Genomic DNA, 18579 nt, shown 5'->3' with positions numbered 1-18579 from the left:
GACGCTCGACATTAATACCTACAACAAGCACCGTTAGCCTCGAAATCAGTATGCTCTTTCTGAGTAAGGCATTCATGCTCACTGCGGCCTGTTGTCTGAGCTCGCTCGCACTGAAGTACGTACTGGCTAGTACAAGCAGCCACACATACACACGGATGCGTGTCGTTATAAGAGCGAAATATTCATAAGTATACCGTGAAACCCCATTTCACCTTACCACACCTCACCTGATAATCAAAGTCGTCAAATACCGAGGGAACACATATCTCGTGCATCACGTTGGGGAACCTTCCACAGCGTTTCTACAATTTTGCCTCTATGTCTTGAATGTATATATCTTCCACATACGATCAGCAAGTAATACAGCTTGTTCGTGTCCAGTTACTGGTTTCTGTGATTGTTCATAATAAACTGGACTGAGCGCGCGAGGTGTCCTTGCTGAAACGGTCAGTTTAAGTGCCCACGGTCTTTCGCACATTGGTGCCTCGGGCCCGGACTCACCCTTGGTAACTGCTTTTATTACCCCTGCCTCTAATCGGGTCTCTCTGTTCTATTGACTTGTTGAGGGCAGATGTTTTTCTGTAATCTCTAATCGTAAAGAACTCTGAGTAAATATTTTAGAGGAACAAGATAGATGTAGATGTTTGTTATGCATTTAGAAGTATGTAAGGTAATATAAGACACTTGCTTGGATGTGCAGCTTCTGTAGTATTAACACACGCGTACGGCGTTTCTGGCTAATAGCTTTCTCTTCATCAGGTGAAAAATTATGATGAAAGTGCAGGTATTAGCCCAGAAACCTCATGTGTAAATAATAAAGAAGCTGCACATTGATAACAAGCGTCATGTATTAAGATAGTTGTAGCCTGAAATAAGATAATCGCGTGAAGAAACGTACAGGTTTTAGCCCAGAAACCTCGTGTGTAAATAATGAAGAAGTTGCACATTGATAACATTGTTTTGTATTAAGATAGTTGCAGCCTGAAATAAGACAATCGGGTGAAGAAACGTACCTTCTGGCCGTGCTTCTGTGAATCACGAGTTACTTCCCTTCCCTGTTTGGTGCTCACTGACGTCAAGGACAGAATGTTAACCACTTGCCGCGAACGATTTGTATAAGAATGTGTCAGTAATGTATATCTGTTTATCACAGCATTGGCACATCGGTAGAAGTTAGTGGTGCGTTTAATTTGTTAAAAAGAATTAGCATAAATGTTCCTTATCACATTAAAAATATTTTATCAACTGCATCATGTACGTCATACCAGACCGACAGGTTACGTTCAGTGTTTAGAGTTAATACGTACAGCTTGTACATTTTGTGTACACAGGGGCGGGTACAGCGTTTTGAGAAAGGGGTGGGGAGTACACTGTTTTAATGGTCATTTAACAAAAAAGATCAGAACAATAGGGCGTATGGGATGTGCCTATGGTGTACACACTGTGGAACTGAAGAAAAAAAATACAAAACAACAGAAATAAACATCTAATATATACAAATATATATGAAGACAGCCGCTCGAGAGACAAAACAGAAGTATGTAATTTATGAAAAAAACGTTAAGCATATGAAATAAACAGAAAATTTAAATACATAAATATATGAATGAAAGAAATAGATTAAGTACATTTACAACTAGAACTATCTCTATTTCTCCACCCCCTTCTTCTTCTACTACAATTCTACTACTACTACCACCACCACCACCACCACCACCACCACCACCACCACCACCACTACTACTACTACTACTACTACTACTACTACTACTACCACCACCACCACCACTACTACTACTACTACTACTACTACTTTCTCTACTATTTGTAGCATTAAATATAAAGAAACAAACGTATTGCGAGAGCAGCCATTACAACAATGATATTGTCACATGGTAAGTGATTCAAGATAGAAGCTCTGCCTATGTCTAAATTATGGTGAACGTGACAGATAAGACAATGAGGAAACAAGACAGTTTCTAGTCTAGAAGAAAATCTGATAGTGTTTTATACACGGAAAAGCAGCACCTAAAAACCACAATGTTATCAAATTTTCTCTTTTTAGTCTTCTTCACAGGTACATTGTAGCGCTTGGATAAATTGGGCGTCATTAACACGGACTAGTTTCTCTGACTGTTTAGATAGAAACGAGGTCGTTTGAATGTGATCAATCAGGAAGAGTGTGTTAATTACGATTGTGCGGGTGTGGAAAACATTAATTGCATAATGATCAGTTACGCTTTGGGAGTAGGGGTACCATGCCGATAAACGACATCAAATTGATATTCTGCCGGTGAGTGATCACTTTAACAACGTTATGTATCTTCAGATCTGTACTTCCTCAACGCTGAACGACAACCCCCTCAAGGCAATGTAATGATGGCAACACTCCCATATCCAGGCCAATATAACAGCTGCTGACCACTGTCCAGTCACAACTACTCGGTCCGCCATCCGTAGTTCATCTCAGCAATCATGATATCTCAACTCGTCGCTGTGTGTGCCGTCATGGCTATCGTCTCTCACCACGCTAACGCCCAGTGGTGGGGTATGGGTCAGCAAGGTCAAGTTGGTGGCTGGGGCCAGCAGGTTTCCGCTGGGGCAGGGATGCGAGGGATGATTCCGGAGGATCCCACACTGTATCAGACTTGTATCGGCAAAAACTCCAATGGGGATGAGATGAGGGTCACCCTCAGCCTCGGCAGCAGCAACAACAACAGATTTCAGTCGGCATGGGGCAACCGGTTCGGTGGCGCTCGTAATCTCCGTCTCTCAGCCGTCGTGTCTGCCAGCACATCTTCCACTCTTCAGGGACAATACCAGTTCGTCGTTACTGTATCGTCCCGCGTCGAAGAAGGTTGTTCCAGTCGTGCCCTCGGCGACATCATCACAGACCGTTCCTGGTGGAGCCAGTCCCGTACCCCGCGCGGAGTCGTAGGCACTCCTGTCACAATCTACCAGGGCCAGACAGCCACATCATCGGAGACCATCGACAGTATGACCTTTGATGAGTTGACCGGCCGTGGACTTGCTCTGTGCCCCTCTCACCAGATCTCTGGGTCGACCTGCTTGGACGTCATTCCTCTGTGCTGCAAGATCGGCTTAGACGGTCAGTCTGCCACCAGCCCCTACCCCAGCCAGGGTCAGTTAGGGTTCAGCCTTGGTATGCAAAATCCCAATATGGTTGGTGGAATGAACCAAGGTCTCTCCGGAGTGAATCAGGGTCTGCCAGGAATGAACCAAGCTCTGCCAGGAATGAACCAGGGTCTGAATCAGGGTCTGAATCAGGGTCTACCAGGAATGAGCCAGGGTCTGCCAGGAATGAACAATGGCGGTAATAGTGGAAACCAGGGAATGGGCGGACTTGCCTTCTAGACCCGGCAACATCGTCGCTGTTGGCGAGGATATTATCCAGCAATGTACGTCTGTGAAGAAGATTCTCCTAACATAACTCTTGCTTGCGTATCTGTATTTCAATATTAACCATATTATTATCAGGCATTTTAAATTAGAAATCAGTCCAATGATATTATCATTTTTGAGATTGTCATTCAGCCATTTACCGGACTCAAATTTCAAACTTGCAAGCATTGCCAAGTCGAAGCTTGCTCAAAGTCACACTGAAAGATGTTTTTATGTCCATGTTGTTTCCAAGCTTTGCTGTTGCTTTTACATAGTACCTTTTGTGATGGGTTTAAAATAAAACACTTGAGTTGCATTCTGAATGAACTTATTTTCACTTGTTATAAACGCATAAAACGGTTTGACATCGCTTTGTGATATTATAGTTAAAATGCGACATATTTTGCTGAAACAAAATAAACTACTGTCGTGCAACTGTCTTTTTAGTCACTTGTACCCGTCTCCAATTCTAGGGTTTAAACTGAAAAGAGCTGTAAGCTATGTTTCACGTAGTTAGTACCAATCTCATCAAGGCGAGTCATAGTGTTGATGGCAAGGGACGTAACTGATTGTAAAAGTTCCACTTTCCACCTTTTTTCCGAAATAGGGTGGGCTAATGGTTATTTAAAGAACTGGATTAACGACTCTGTGGTTGAGTTTGGTCGAGTCGGACTTTACGTAACATTGGCATTAATCGCGCAATATCGTGATGAGAACAAGCCAGCATTCGTAAACATTTTGTGAATAGTCTGGGGCGGATACGACTCTCTGAGACAGGTTGGTTCGGAACAACGTCCCGATGAAGACGGTGGGTGGGCTGCACACTTCACGAGAGTTTCAGTGGTCATTTAGTACACTTTCACGACGGAGAGAGAGTGTGTGTGTTTCTCTCTCTCTCTCTCTCTCTCTCTGTGTGTGTGTGTGTGTTTGAGTGTGAGTGTGTGTTTGTGCTTGTGTATGAGTATGAGGGTGTTTGTGTGAGTGTGTGTGTGTCTGTGTGAGTGTGTGTGTGTGTGTCTGTTTGAGTGTATGTGTGTGAGTGTGTGTGTGTCTGTTTGAGTGTATGTGTGTGAGTGTGTGTGTGTCTGTGTATGAGTGTGTGTGTGTGTGTGTGTGTGTGTGTGTGTGTGTGTGTGCGTGTGCGCACGTGTATCCGCCTATCCGTGGATTGTTCAGTCACAATCACGCAAAGAAGTAGGAATTCGTTCGAAACACAAATGGCGCCTGCCGTGCACGTTTCGATCGTTCGCGTCATTTGCACAGAATGCGTAACCGTGAATCGACGCATATGTGCGGATATTGTCATGCTTTTAGCCACGGTGATACCGTTTTACTGCAATAGCCATGTGATATGACGAACAGCAACTATAACACGACGATCGTGCACTTTACAGTCAGTTAACTCACTTATCTTGCGTCAGTTTATCTTGATTTGGTACTAATTAAGCCTCAATCGACGCTGACTTGTACAAACTATATTCATGTCGCATGGATGCATGGTGGGCGAGCTGGCTAAATCGCCAGACATTTTAGTTTTAATCAGTGTTATTACCACAGAGATCATATCATAGATTACATGGTCTCTGTTGCCAAGAGAAAGTGAGTTTATTTTCACGCCGCTTTTGATTTTTTCAGCAATATTCACGGCGAGGAACATCAGAAGTAGGCTACACACATTTTACCTATTTGGAGAATCGAACGGGGATCTTATGTGTGAAGAGCAAACGCTTGAACCATTAGGCTACCCCCCCATCCCTGCGACGGGAACCCGGAAGTAACTTCAGACGCTACTACGTCATATGACTGATGACTGGCCTGCTCATTAATTCTCGGTTGTTTCCGGAATACGAGTAGTTTGTTATCGCTGTTTTTATTGGTCACTAGTATTGACCAAGGACGAAAGCCATTCTGCTTTGATATGCTCATGATTTTTCTGTATGTTTCTCCCAGAATGATCGTTTATGCGACTAAACACGAAATGAAAGAATATAACATACGTTCCGTTCGACATCTGTGCATAAATATTCATATATCGCCACTTCTACCGTCTGGTACTTGTGAACTACAGTACGTGTATTCGGAATGTTACTGTTTTGTGGTTGTAATTTCAGAGTGCAGAGTTAATTCCCTTCGGTTTAACAGGATTATGTGATCTTGGGTTCGAATCTTTGATACTACCTGATGATTATCTTCGATTTGTGAGCACCTTGTGCATTTCGATTGAGGCTGTACGTTGGTAATAAATGACGGTGTTTCAACATGTGTGCTGTCTTCGAAGTACCCTCGTGGTGACAGTGTGGTGTTGTCAAAACATTGCTCACTCACTCACCCATCACTCAAACCAGTCATTAATAATTTCAACAAATATTAACTATCACATCGTTTATGTTTTCACAACTTTTTATTGTCACAAAAGTACAAAAAGATCGAAATACCGTTCGTTTGAATGTACATCTTGCGTCAAATATGTTCTAACCGTACGATACAAGCAATGTATTCTATGTGCGTGTGTGTGTGCGTGTGCGTGTGCGTGTGCGAGTGCGAGTGTGTATTGGTGCATGCAATAATTATATGCTTATTATATGAACATTGACATAGTACGATATAAAAACATAACGCATATGTATTAATATTTTCATCGATCTATCATGTATATGGGGATGCTATTGTGAAGTAGGTATAACAATAAATGTGCTATTTTTCATTGGTTGATCACATTCGATGTTGCCGTACGTCAAATACTGTAATTAACTGACATGAAACCTTGTCCGATTAGTTTTCCATTTTCCATGTGTGTACTGACACAATGTTTGCAGAACAGAAACATTGGATGAGTCAGACTCATAATGCATCATATTTCAGACAAAACACATTATAAAAAGTCCATATAAAATGATATAAACTGTGCCCTATGAAACCTTTGGGGGGAACGTAGGTGGGGTTTCACTGACTAAAATCACCATCGCCATTGTCTTTCACTTCTCGTTTTTTTCTTCTTCTTCATCATCATCATCATCATCATCATCATTGTTACTGTCATTGCACAATGCGGTCTCCAAGTACATTTCCAGAAACTCCTCAAAGTTGATTTTACCATCTCCATCCGCATCCCAGTTCTTGATGAAGTCCTTAATAAATGTCCTCAGCTCCTCTTCTGTTTTGTCCTGGTTGGCGTCGGCAAGCACCTTCCTCAGTTCATCAAATGTGATGAAGCCGTCTTTGTCCAAGTCGTTCTCGTTAAACCTCCGTCGGATATCCGCTGCACTGAAAAGCACCAAAATATAGAATATAAATGACAGACATATTTTAACTTTCCATATTCTTCGGTCCATATATAACATACAGCAGTTGTTCATTTGGTTCCTGCGTGCATAATCACTCGTGTTACCTATGAGTCATCTGCAGTCATGCTGTTATAAAGAATCCTTAGTTTTTCAGAACCAGTCAGTGTTCACTGGTCTAGGACAAGATGTCTGCCTTAATGAGGAGTATTCATCACGATGAGGTAATTAATAGTGATGTGATCGGTACGAATCGACACATCGCTCCACGGGCCGCCGACATTGAATCGATGGAAAGTTTTAGATTGTCGTATGTTCCGATACGATGCTTCAACTGGGCCACGATAGCTGTTAAGATATAATATTAAAATCAGCACAAATTTCATTCTATTTTATGGCTGCAGTGACACCATCCAGCAATATGCAGATATTAACAACCTTTTTTGTTCTATTTTCTCTTTATGACAGCTAACAGTATTTCGCTTTAAATAATCATTGTGGTTTTCAAAAAGTGCGTAATATGTAGTTTTTCAAATTAAAGGTTCCTTCATTTACACATGGTTTTTGTTTGGATCTTAAGGTGTTTTATAGCTGGTTATAGAGCTAAAATCGCGATATGTATCCTCAGCCTCTAATCGGGATTTGTATCAGATCACAACTTCAGGGCACAATACATTGGTATTATATCGTCGTGAATAATTTATGGTGATGTACCGTATCACAGGTGGTATGTCAATACCAGTGCTAATAATCATTACTCAATCTCCTGAGAAGCCAAGCGGTTACGGACAAAATGTAAATCCGTGGAGACAGAATCTGATGTTGAAATCGGCTTCACAGAGACAAATTTGTAAGGACTGTGTGGCGTATCACAAGACTAGCAGTAAGTAAAAGGTTCATAAATGCTAACGGTTAATATTGGGCAGTATCGACTGTTGACACTTTCAGGACACCACACTTCGTGTCTACTCACATGGCCTGGGGCGAGCCCGGGGGAGCCACATTTGGCATGATAGCCAAGAACTCTTCAAGAGTAATCTTCCAGTTTTGATCTGTATCGGTTTTTATAAACTCCGCCTGCAACAAAAATGATGTACAGAGTAAACTAACTATTCACTTCATCCGAATAAGTTTCAGTTAATCTTTTATTTGGTACCAAATTAGAGATGCGACGTTAAACAATAATCACTCACTACTACCACTACTTTTAATACTATTGATCATAATCAATATCATAATGACTACAATGTACGACTACCACAACGTTTAATTCTGCAACTGCTGCGGCCACTACTACTACTACTACTACTACTACAGCATATGAGGACTGCAAACAACGGCAACGGCAACAAATGCCATATGAACACATCCTCACCGCCACTTGTTCTTTGGTGAACCTGAATCCCATCGTCTGCAGCAGTTTCTCGAACTCCGCTATACTCAGAGCGCCATCTCCATTCCCCAGCTGAGCTTCCATTCTAAGGAAGTAGTCAGCGTACAGGGTCTTCTCTGCTTGAGATAAGTGCGACATTGTTACAGACTGTGTAGTTTCACTGTTGTCGAGGTTGTTGTTGTGTTAGTAGATGAGAGCTGTATATATACAGACATCCGCGTAGTTCCTGTGACGCCACAAGAGAACTGTTGACAACGATATCCACTTCCTTGTTTGCGACGTACGTGGTCCGATTCTTTGAAAAGTTTTAAGTACGTATAGCACTTGGCCGAGACAACACGCAGTTCCAGCGAAACATCATTGAAAGAGAGAGAGGGAGAGAGACAGACAGTGAGAGAGAGTGTGTGAGAGAGAGAAGAGGGAGAGGGACAGAGGAGAGAGAGAGGGAAGAGAGAGAGAGACAATGAGAGAAGGGGAGGGAGACACACAGAGACAGTGAGACATCACTGGAATGAAAAAGACAGAGGGAGATTGAGAACAGAGAGGCAGTAAGACATCGAGAGAGAAGGAAAGAGACATATGGAGAGACACACACTGAGTTACTGTGAGACATTATGTGGAGAAGAGAGACACAGAAAGAGAGGGGAGGGAGAGAACCTACAGAGACAGTGGGAGAGAGAGGTAGACACAGAGACGCACTGACATCTATCGCCAAGTTTACTTATTCTGCGCACACGGGACGTCGTATGTGGGTCAGAGGGTCAGTGTCCAGTCAGTCTGTTGGTGACATGTTTCTATATGTTTTAGGAAAACCTTCTAGTTTATTATCATAGAAATTTGACCCTTCTGGTTCATTCAAAACAATTTAACATTTTAATGAAACGTCGTCAACCCCGCAATAGCTTATGTCTTTTCGGCATCTTGCTGGTCCATGTCTGTCTTTCAAGACGTGAACGTATCTGCAGCAACAAGACGCCACAAGAATTCAGTGACCAATATGACCCCTGAAGTTACGCCTGGGACGTAATCGGACGACGTGAATGTATCCGTCCTCTACGAGAGGCAGACACGCACACACAGATAGGCAGACACATACACAGAGAGACATAGAGGCAGACACATACCCAGAGAAGCGAAGCAGGCACACACACACACAGAGGGGGTTGGGGTGGGGGGTGAGTGAGGCACACAGAGAGATAGGCTCACAGAGAAACAGTTAGGCACACACAGACAGAGAGCCAGACACATAGACACAGACAGAGACACAGGAAGAGAGACAGAGAGCGAGACAGAGAGGCAGACACACACAAAGAATCAAAGAAATAAAGAGGTAGATAGACACAGACACACACACACACACACACACACACACAGAGAGAGAGAGAGAGAGAGAGAGAGAGAGAGAGAGAGAGAGAGAGAGAGAGAGAGAGAGAGTCTAACACTATAGCTACTAATGTGGACATACAGACATCCTGTTTGTAGAGCAGATTAGACTGTGGGAAGTTAATACGGATGTGGTCGAGGACGTTGCTCCTTGATTGTGGAGATGTGTCAAGACCCAAACAGGAGCTGATATATTGTATTCGCCAAGTCATCATTTAACGTGAATGTTCACACACCATACACATCAGGCACCACTAGGCCAGTGTATTCACACATCTACCCGACATCAAGAGACGAGACGAGACGAGACGAGACGAGACGAGAGTATTTACATATCTACCTGGCATCACGAGAAGAGTGTATTCACACACTGTCGGGATCCCCAGAGACGAGAGAATTCACGCATCTATCTGGCGTCGAGAGTAATTACACACTGACGGGATAATCACACATTGGCCCAGACGAGACACTTATCTATCTGACATTCTACCTCGACATACAACTTCAGACCCAAATGGCCCAGCTCTCGCACGAGGAAAAGATGGCGTACACGGAGATGTTCCTAAAGGTGGACGCAGAAAGCGGTGATGGAGACGGCGCGCTGACAATTGATGAGTTTGAGAAGCTGTTGATATTCTGTGGCCATAGGGTGTCCAGGGCGGACATTGCCGTAAGTTCATCTGATCATACTCATTTAATGTATTCCACATATGTCATACTATATGTACTAGCTGACCCTCCGTCCGGTCGTTAATCCGTCCAACGTATGTCTGTCTGTCAAACTGTCTGTGAATTGTTTTTACAATATGGTAACTGTAGCAACATTAAAATATGGCGGAGAAAGACACCGAGATTAAAGTAAGTTACATCATTTTCCGGTTTAGAACTCAATTCTTCAATAGGCATTGAATTTCACCTTTACCCTACCATCTGTCCTTGTTATGATGACTCAATGTTTCAGAGAGTCTTTCTTCAGCTGGACACCGATGTGAACTGGAAGATCACGCTGGACGAGTTCCTTGCAGTTCTCCCTCGATTATCTCCCCCTGATTCGGCAGATTTTGCGTAAGTTGAATAAGTGGAACACTTTCGAGTTGGGCGGGATGGTAAGAAATAACGCTGCGTTGGAAGTACATGTGGTTTGTTAATACCATCGAGGGAGGACAATCGGAATGGTACCAGCCGTAAATGCTCACCATATTGGTGAATCCGGTGACTTGGTAGCCAAGCCGACACCTTATAGCTTTGCAGGACATGAACCGGAAGAATGCATACATATCATTTACCACATCTGTGCCTCCATTTCAAGTCCTAATATGGGGATGATTAAGCACTGGAAGACAGCAAGTAAATGTATTCATTTCCGTTAAATACTGAAGTTAGAGAATAATGCAGCACGGCTCTGCGTACCACGACCAGTTCGGATGTCATAGTGGAACATGAACCGTCACACCGTTGCGATGGAACACCGTTCTAGTCATAATCTCCATTGCTATTACCTGATATCATGTATGCTATTACAGTTATTATTTCAGGGGAGTTCCGAGAACATCCGGGTTAGAATTGATCTACCATGCTTGTCGTAAGAGGCGACAAAAGGGATTGGATGATCGATGCTTATGCAGTTGATCACTAGATTGTTCGCCCAGACTTGATTATTTACACCGCCGACATATATCTGGAATATTGCTGAGTGCGGCGTAAACCTAACCGCACTCGTTCACTATTTGATGGTATTGTGAAGGAGATGCTTTCTGAAATATTTTGAAAGGTCAGGTGAAATACACAAACACTCCCTAAGCAAGCCATACCTGATTTCATTGTTATCTAAAAACCGCAACTAGCCACGCTGATCCAAAGACTATGACGCATCAAGAGATATGTTAAAGAATTGCAATGCAATGTCATCGTAGTGAGACCCGTGAAGGTCCCGGAGTAGAACAGGCCTTCAGCAACTCATGCTTGCCATAAAAGGCAACTATGCTTGTCGTAAGGAGCGATTAACGGGATCGGGTGGTCAGGCTCGCTGACTTGGTCTATACATGTCATCGGTTCCAAAATTGCGTAGATCGATGCTCATGTTGTTGATCACTGTTGGTCGCTCGATTATTTACAGACCGCCGCCATATAACTGGAATATTGCTGAGTGCGGCGTAAAACTAAACTAACTGACTCATTGTACTGATGATTTTCCTGAATGATTCATTTGGTATGTGCTTTCAGTGTTCATGTCAGGTTTTCATAATCTCATAACATGTTAGTGGTTGGGGTGGGGTAGCCTCGAGGTTTTAAGCATTCGCTCGTCACATCGAAAACCTCTGTTTGATTTCCTACCTAGGTACAACGTGTGAAGCCCACCTGCAATGTGTAAAGTTCATTTCTGGGGTCCCACGCCGTGATATTGCTGGAATATTGCTAGAGTCTTGTAAAACTAAACTCACTCATACCATGTTACAGCGCCGCCAGGATTCGACGTATATTTGACGTATATGACGTCAACAAAGACGGTTTCGTGACCCAGGAGGAGTTTCAGGTCATCATGTCCAAGGCAGGTCAACCTCTCAGCAAGATCCAGATCCGCGACCTTATAGCCAGATGTGACAAAGACGGAGATGGGAAGCTGAACTTTGAGGAATTCCTCGCTATATACGTGGCCAAATAACAGCATAGATCGATGGGATGCAATCTTATCTGACACATGTGGTTTAACGAGAGTCGAAGCATGGATATTTCAACTGGTCTCGGTGCACTCATACTTTTCGTGCAGAATGGGAATGCTGTTTTGCTGAAATATACTGCTATAAACTGACGTGTAAAAGAAACTACCCACCGATGCTAACAGTATATACTGAACAGCAAAAGAAAGGCAAGTTTTGAAAAAAAATGAAATTTAATAACAGTAAACGTGTATGTATTCCATTTATATACTTGACAAAATGAATAACTAAAAAATAATAATGATAGTAATAATAAAAAGGCCAAACCACCAGAGTGGCGTTTCTTTTGCTGTTCAATATATGTAAAATTCCAACGTTTTCGTAACATTTATGAAATGTGTTGGCAAAATACCACAGACGCCGTACAATATTGCGGCGTTGTAATACTTTTCAAAATAATAAGGGTTGTTGTCTTTCTTTTTAAAAAATCCCTCCAACCTTCCCCTTGGTAGCTGTAGAGCTGTTACGTCAGGGAACAGTGTCTATAGTCTGTCTGAAGTGGAAGCGTACCGATGAATTTCACTCTAAACAAAAAAGTACATCGAATAAAGTGAAATTAAGAATGCAAATCCTCATAATTCTGTCATGTCAACTGAAGAAATTCTTCAAAGGCATTTAGAAGTTGGTGAGGTAATACAAGACACTATTATGCATGACAACTTCTTTAAACTTCTTCATTTAACACGACGTTTCAAGGCTAATTCTTGCCCCTTCGTCAGGTGGATACTGAACATAGGTAACATTGCAGAATATATACAGGTATACATGAAAGCAGAGAGGTAAGATGTATATACAAGTACAAGTTCACGATGGAAGTAGAAGCCCAACACAAGCTGCCATTCCTAGACGTATCCTTTGACAACTCATCTGAAAAAATCGTTCCCACTGTCTATCGAAAGTACCCCCCACACTGACCAGTATATCCACTACCTATCCAACCACCATCCACAAATAAAGCAAGCCATAGTCTCCACCCTAGCCAGACGTGCCAAAGCCGACTCCTCAGAAAAACTGCCAGTGTTGATGTGACCTTTTATTCTGATAAGACATTGAAAAACATCCTTAGAGCAAATGGAAGAGGAGGCAGTGATCAAACCAACCCCAACCCCAGAGGCTGCATCTACAAGATAAACTGTGATTGCGGCAGCAGCTACATAGGTGAAACCTGCAGACCATTCAACATCAGACTCAAAGAGCACCAAACTTCAGTAAGAAAGTTAGATCTGAAATCGGCCCTCTCTGAACACATCGTCAACTATCCAAACCACTCCATCAACTGGAAAAACACCGAGATCCTGGATTCCAACATCAGTGATTGGCGGAGAAGAAAGCTTTGGAAAGCAATCAACATCAGAAGATTAGAACCTCAGATCAATAGAGATCAAGGCGTGTACCTACCCTCTGCCTGGTGTGTCAACAAGGACTCATAGACTCACAATCTATCAGCTGTGTAAACAACTATGTACTGTTAAAACTTTACTCCTTTCATCTCTCCTCTGTGATTGTACATACCTAATTACATTTATGTGCTTGTATATACATCTTACCTCTCTGGCTTCATGTATACCTGTATATATTCTGCAATGTTATCTATGTTCATTATCCACCTGACGAAGGGGCAAGATTTAGCCTTGAAACGTCGTGTTAAAAGAATTAAAGAAGTTGTCATCCATAATAGTGTCTTGTATGTCAACTGAACATTTGAATTTCAGAATTTTATTCAAATTTTGATAAAAGTTGTTTAACAAACAATCATAGTTTCAGATCGTTATTATCGGTTTGTATGACAAGAGGGTAAGCGCAGTAGTTGGAACAGCGAAACAAATGCACGCGCGGTACGTGATGAGTGGAACAAGCCTAATTGTTCACAGTGTTTCATGTAATGTGCACATCCCTTGTCATACAAAGCAATAACAGCAATATTCTGATAGCTACGCTCTTAGTACTTACAATATGGACGATATATATTTGTCATGTTTTTAAAAACAATAACATTATGTCATAAACGATTTAAGAAGTCGGTCTTAATTTTATCGAAGTATCGCACTCATTACTCGAGTTCTGATTGGTTTGTCGCATTTTGGCTCGTGATACGCACCGATAGGCGGGACGAGTCTTCTTGGGGATTACGGAGAGGGGCGAGTGGTGACGAATGCAACTGAGCATATTTCTGACGATCTTGCCGGCTTGTTGTAATGATTGTACGTGCGCTTTTAACAGTTTTAGGGAAATGTAATTATAAATCACCAGATAAACGAGTTTCCAAACATTAATATTGTACCTGTACGCAACTAATCAATTTTATCTTTAACATTGGGCATACATGTATATCTCACGTCTCTGGGAATATTTCAGTCTGACTTGTTTTGGGTCATTCAAATTGTTTTTCAGCAAACTCATTTACAATTCAACTTGGGGTGTGGCATCAAGGTTACACTAATGTTCAATTTGAGAAATAATTTTGGAGTTTCTGTTTTGGAATGTAATTCATGTAAATGATTTTTAAACATGAAATGTATTTGCAGACTCAATAAAAAATCACCTTTGTGGTTATTAAACCCTTTTCCGAAATATAACTGGAAATATAAGGTGAACGTTCGGTAATAATTGCCAGAATATGTCTTTGACAATTTTAGAGAGCTTTTTGCAACATGCAATTTTTCCAAAGCAGGTAGTTATCATCGGCAAGAGGTAGCATTAATACTATAGTTCCAGAACATGTAAACAATATATCTATTTCCACAAGATGTGAAGGGCATATGAATTTGCGAAACATGCAAAGAATACTTGCAGTTGCAGAACATGTGAAGAGGAATGTCAGTGTAAGGAATGTCAGTTTCTGTTGATGTTCATCACATTGACGGAATGTCAGTGTCTGATGATGCCCATCACATTGCCGGAATGTCTGTGTCTGATGATGCCCATCACATTGCCGGAATGTCAGTGTCTGATGATGCCCATCACATTGCCGGAATGTCAGTGTCTGATGATGCCCATCACATTGCCGGAATGTCAGTGTCTGATGATGCCCATCACATTGCTGGAATGTCAGTGTCTGATGATGCCCATCACATTGCCGGAATGTCTGTGTCTGATGATGCCCATCACATTGCTGGAATGTCTGTGTTTGATGATGCCCATCACATTGCTGGAATGTCAGTGTCTGATGATGCCCATCACATTGCCGGAATGTCAGTGTCTGATGATGTCCATCACATTGCTGGAATGTCTGTGGCTGATGATGCCCATCACATTGCTGGAATGTCTGTGGCTGATGATGCCCATCACATTGCCGGAATGTCAGTGTCTGATGATGCCCATCACATTGCCGGAATGTCAGTGTCTGATGATGTCCATCACATTGCTGGAATGTCTGTGTCTGATGATGCCCATCACATTGCTGGAATGTCAGTGTCTGATGATGCCCATCACATTGCCGGAATGTCAGTGTCTGATGATGTCCATCACATTGCTGGAATGTCTGTGTCTGATGATGCCCATCACATTGCCGGAATGTCAGTGTCTGATGATGCCCATCACATTGCTGGAATGTCTGTGTCTGATGATGCCCATCACATTGCCGGAATGTCAGTGTCTGATGATGTCCATCACATTGCTGGAATGTCTGTGTCTGATGATGCCCATCACATTGCCGGAATGTCAGTGTCTGATGATGCCCATCACATTGCCGGAATGTCAGTGTCTGTTGATGTTCATCACATTGCCGGAATGTCAGTGTCTGATGATGCCCATCACATTGCCGGAATGTCTGTGTCTGATGATGCCCATCACATTGCCGGAATGTCAGTGTCTGATGATGCCCATCACATTGCCGGAATGTCTGTGTCTGATGATGCCCATCACATTGCTGGAATGTCAGTGTCTGATGATGTCAGTCACTTTGCTTGAATGTCAATGTCTGATGATGCCCATCACATTGCTGGAATGTCAGTGTCTGATGATGTCCATCACATTGCCGGAATGTCAGTGTCTGATGATGCCCATCACATTGCTGGAATGTCTGTGTCTGATGATGCCCATCACATTGCTGGAATGTCAGTGTCTGATGATGTCCATCACATTGCTGGAATGTCAGTGTCTGATGATGCCCATCACATTGCCGGAATGTCTGTGTCTGATGATGCCCATCACATTGCTGGAATGTCAGTGTCTGTTGATGTTCATCACGTTGCCGGAATGTCAGTGTCTGATGATGCCCATCACATTGCCGGAATGTCTGTGTCTGATGATGCCCATCACATTGCCGGAATGTCAGTGTCTGATGATGCCCATCACATTGCCGGAATGTCTGTGTCTGATGATGCCCATCACATTGCTGGAATGTCAGTGTCTGATGATGTCCATCACATTGCTGGAATGTCAGTGTCTGATGATGCCCATCACATTGCCGGAATGTCTGTGTCTGATGATGCCCATCACATTGCTGGAATGTCAGTGTCTGTTGATGTTCATCACGTTGCCGGAATGTCAGTGTCTGATGATGCCCATCACATTGCCGGAATGTCTGTGTCTGATGATGCCCATCACATTGCCGGAATGTCAGTGTCTGATGATGCCCATCACATTGCCGGAATGTCTGTGTCTGATGATGCCCATCACATTGCTGGAATGTCAGTGTCTGATGATGTCAGTCACTTTGCTTGAATGTCAATGTCTGATGATGCCCATCACATTGCTGGAATGTCAATGTCTGATGATGCCCATCACATTGCTGGAATGTCAGTGTCTGATGATGTCAGTCACTTTGCTTGAATGTCAATGTCTGATGATGCCAATCACATTGCCGGAATGTCTGTGGCTGATGATTCCCATCACATTGCTGGAATGTTAGTGTCTGATGATGCCCATCACATTGCCGGAATGTCGCTAGAAATATGTTTATTTAGTCACTGACAGGTGCTTGTGGTAACGCTTCCCGTAGCGCTAGTTCGCTGTGCAGTCTGGGAAGGAATGGTTAACCCCTGTGTGAAATGTGTGATGGTACGTGCATACATACAATATAAAGAATATACAGTAATGTTTGGTAAGCTTTTTTACGATGAGGACACTCCGTAAGTCTTAAATCAAATGTTAGTTACGAAGATGACTCTGACATTGGTCTTCAAACGCTTGATGTTCGATTTCCAACGTGGGTTCAGTGTGTAAAGTCCATTTCTGGTGTTCCACTCTGTGATATTGATGGAATATTGCTAAAATGCGTATAACTACACTCACTCGCTATAGTGTTCCCCGGGCAGGATCCTGTGACTGTCAGTTCGAATCCCAGGGCGGACTGGTAAAGCTTAGTTGCGAAGGTCAGTCACCATGAACACCTTCACACCCTTCCCACTACAAACATATCACATCATGATGTTACTGCTCGAAGCAGCTTAAACCATTTGACTCACATTTCAGACTGCAAGGGAACACCATTAGTATAAGGCGATAAAGGGTCATAACCGGAAGTGGGTGGCCATCGAGGGAGTGTTTCGCGATGCTCTAAAAATGGGCACAAATGCATATGCGGGAGAGACAGTCTTTGTATGTAAAATTCTGGACTGTATGCCTAACGAGAGGTGTCAGCTAAGAAGTAAGGGTTATTTTGACGCGTGCCCAAACGAAAGAGAACAGTACCTGTCGAGATGCTGGAGGTAGTAAGGATGTGTCTGTGATGTTATAGAGACGGCGATATCTGTCGCCTGTGTGTTAGCAAGGTCATTTTTGTTACCGTGTTCATTTTCAGACATGTTCATTTTCAAAGCTAACCTTGAATCAGTCCAAAATCGAAATGTCTGAAATAACAAAACAAAACAAAACAAAACAAGAAAAACAAGAAAGAATTTTATTAACAAACGTTCTATTTTGAAAATAACTATATAGTAAGTAAATCATTACAAAAGTACACAATTGTGTTGCAGTTTAAGTTCAGAGGCTTTATAACACAGTGATTGCAGCAATGTAGACAGTGACGGCAATAATCACATCTTAGTGATAGTCATCCGAACCACAGGGGGCTGGGCATGGTATTTCACAATTTGAAACAGCTGAAGTTTTAACTCAAATGTATTTTTTTTACCTATAAAACCCAAACCAATTAAGTAATCTATTCACAAAACTCAAATTGTTCCTGTAGTTTGAGTTTTGTGCCGATATCAGTTCATTCTGAGAAATGTGTTTTCTCAAATTTGAGTAAAATCTCAGACTTAAGTCAAAACTCAGACTTAAATTTGTTTCGAGAAATCGGGGCCAGGTGTAATGTGAGATGAGGGACAACAATTAGAAAAGAAAATGATGCTTGATAACTAAGACTGGTGGTTTTGGAATGTTTAAACAGTCTAAGTCAAGCATGTCTAGACTGTTCATTGATTCTACAGCCACAGTGTAAACCTCCGGGCAAAGGAAA

The 18579-nt window shown here is 42.5% G+C and overlaps 3 protein-coding genes across 3 annotated transcripts; 2 read left to right on the top strand and 1 right to left on the bottom strand.

Annotated features, from left to right (window-relative positions):
- Positions 1-2475: 2475 nt before the first annotated feature.
- Positions 2476-3375, top strand: LOC137255398 (uncharacterized). Its single transcript, XM_067792840.1, has one exon. It carries the CDS (start codon positions 2476-2478, stop codon positions 3373-3375), a length of 900 nt encoding a protein of 299 aa, XP_067648941.1.
- Positions 3376-5784: 2409 nt separating this feature from the next.
- LOC137255767 (calmodulin-4-like) lies at positions 5785-8776 on the bottom strand. Its single transcript, XM_067793289.1, has 3 exons — positions 8059-8776; positions 7657-7760; positions 5785-6666 (listed from the first exon to the last, which is right to left on the bottom strand). The coding sequence occupies exons 1-3, from the start codon at positions 8212-8214 to the stop codon at positions 6378-6380; spliced, it is 549 nt and encodes a 182-aa protein (XP_067649390.1). The 5' UTR covers positions 8215-8776; the 3' UTR covers positions 5785-6377.
- Positions 8777-9656: 880 nt separating this feature from the next.
- Positions 9657-12712, top strand: LOC137255996 (calmodulin-like protein 3). Its single transcript, XM_067793632.1, has 3 exons — positions 9657-10129; positions 10421-10524; positions 11917-12712. The coding sequence occupies exons 1-3, from the start codon at positions 9974-9976 to the stop codon at positions 12119-12121; spliced, it is 465 nt and encodes a 154-aa protein (XP_067649733.1). The 5' UTR covers positions 9657-9973; the 3' UTR covers positions 12122-12712.
- The last annotated feature ends 5867 nt before the right edge of the window (positions 12713-18579 follow it).

Source organism: Haliotis asinina, chromosome 11 (genome assembly GCF_037392515.1).
Source record: "Haliotis asinina isolate JCU_RB_2024 chromosome 11, JCU_Hal_asi_v2, whole genome shotgun sequence".
Classification (NCBI taxonomy): domain Eukaryota; kingdom Metazoa; phylum Mollusca; class Gastropoda; order Lepetellida; family Haliotidae; genus Haliotis; species Haliotis asinina.
The sequence above is the reverse complement of the archived record's forward strand: the minus strand, read 5'-3'. Positions and strand labels throughout refer to the sequence as shown.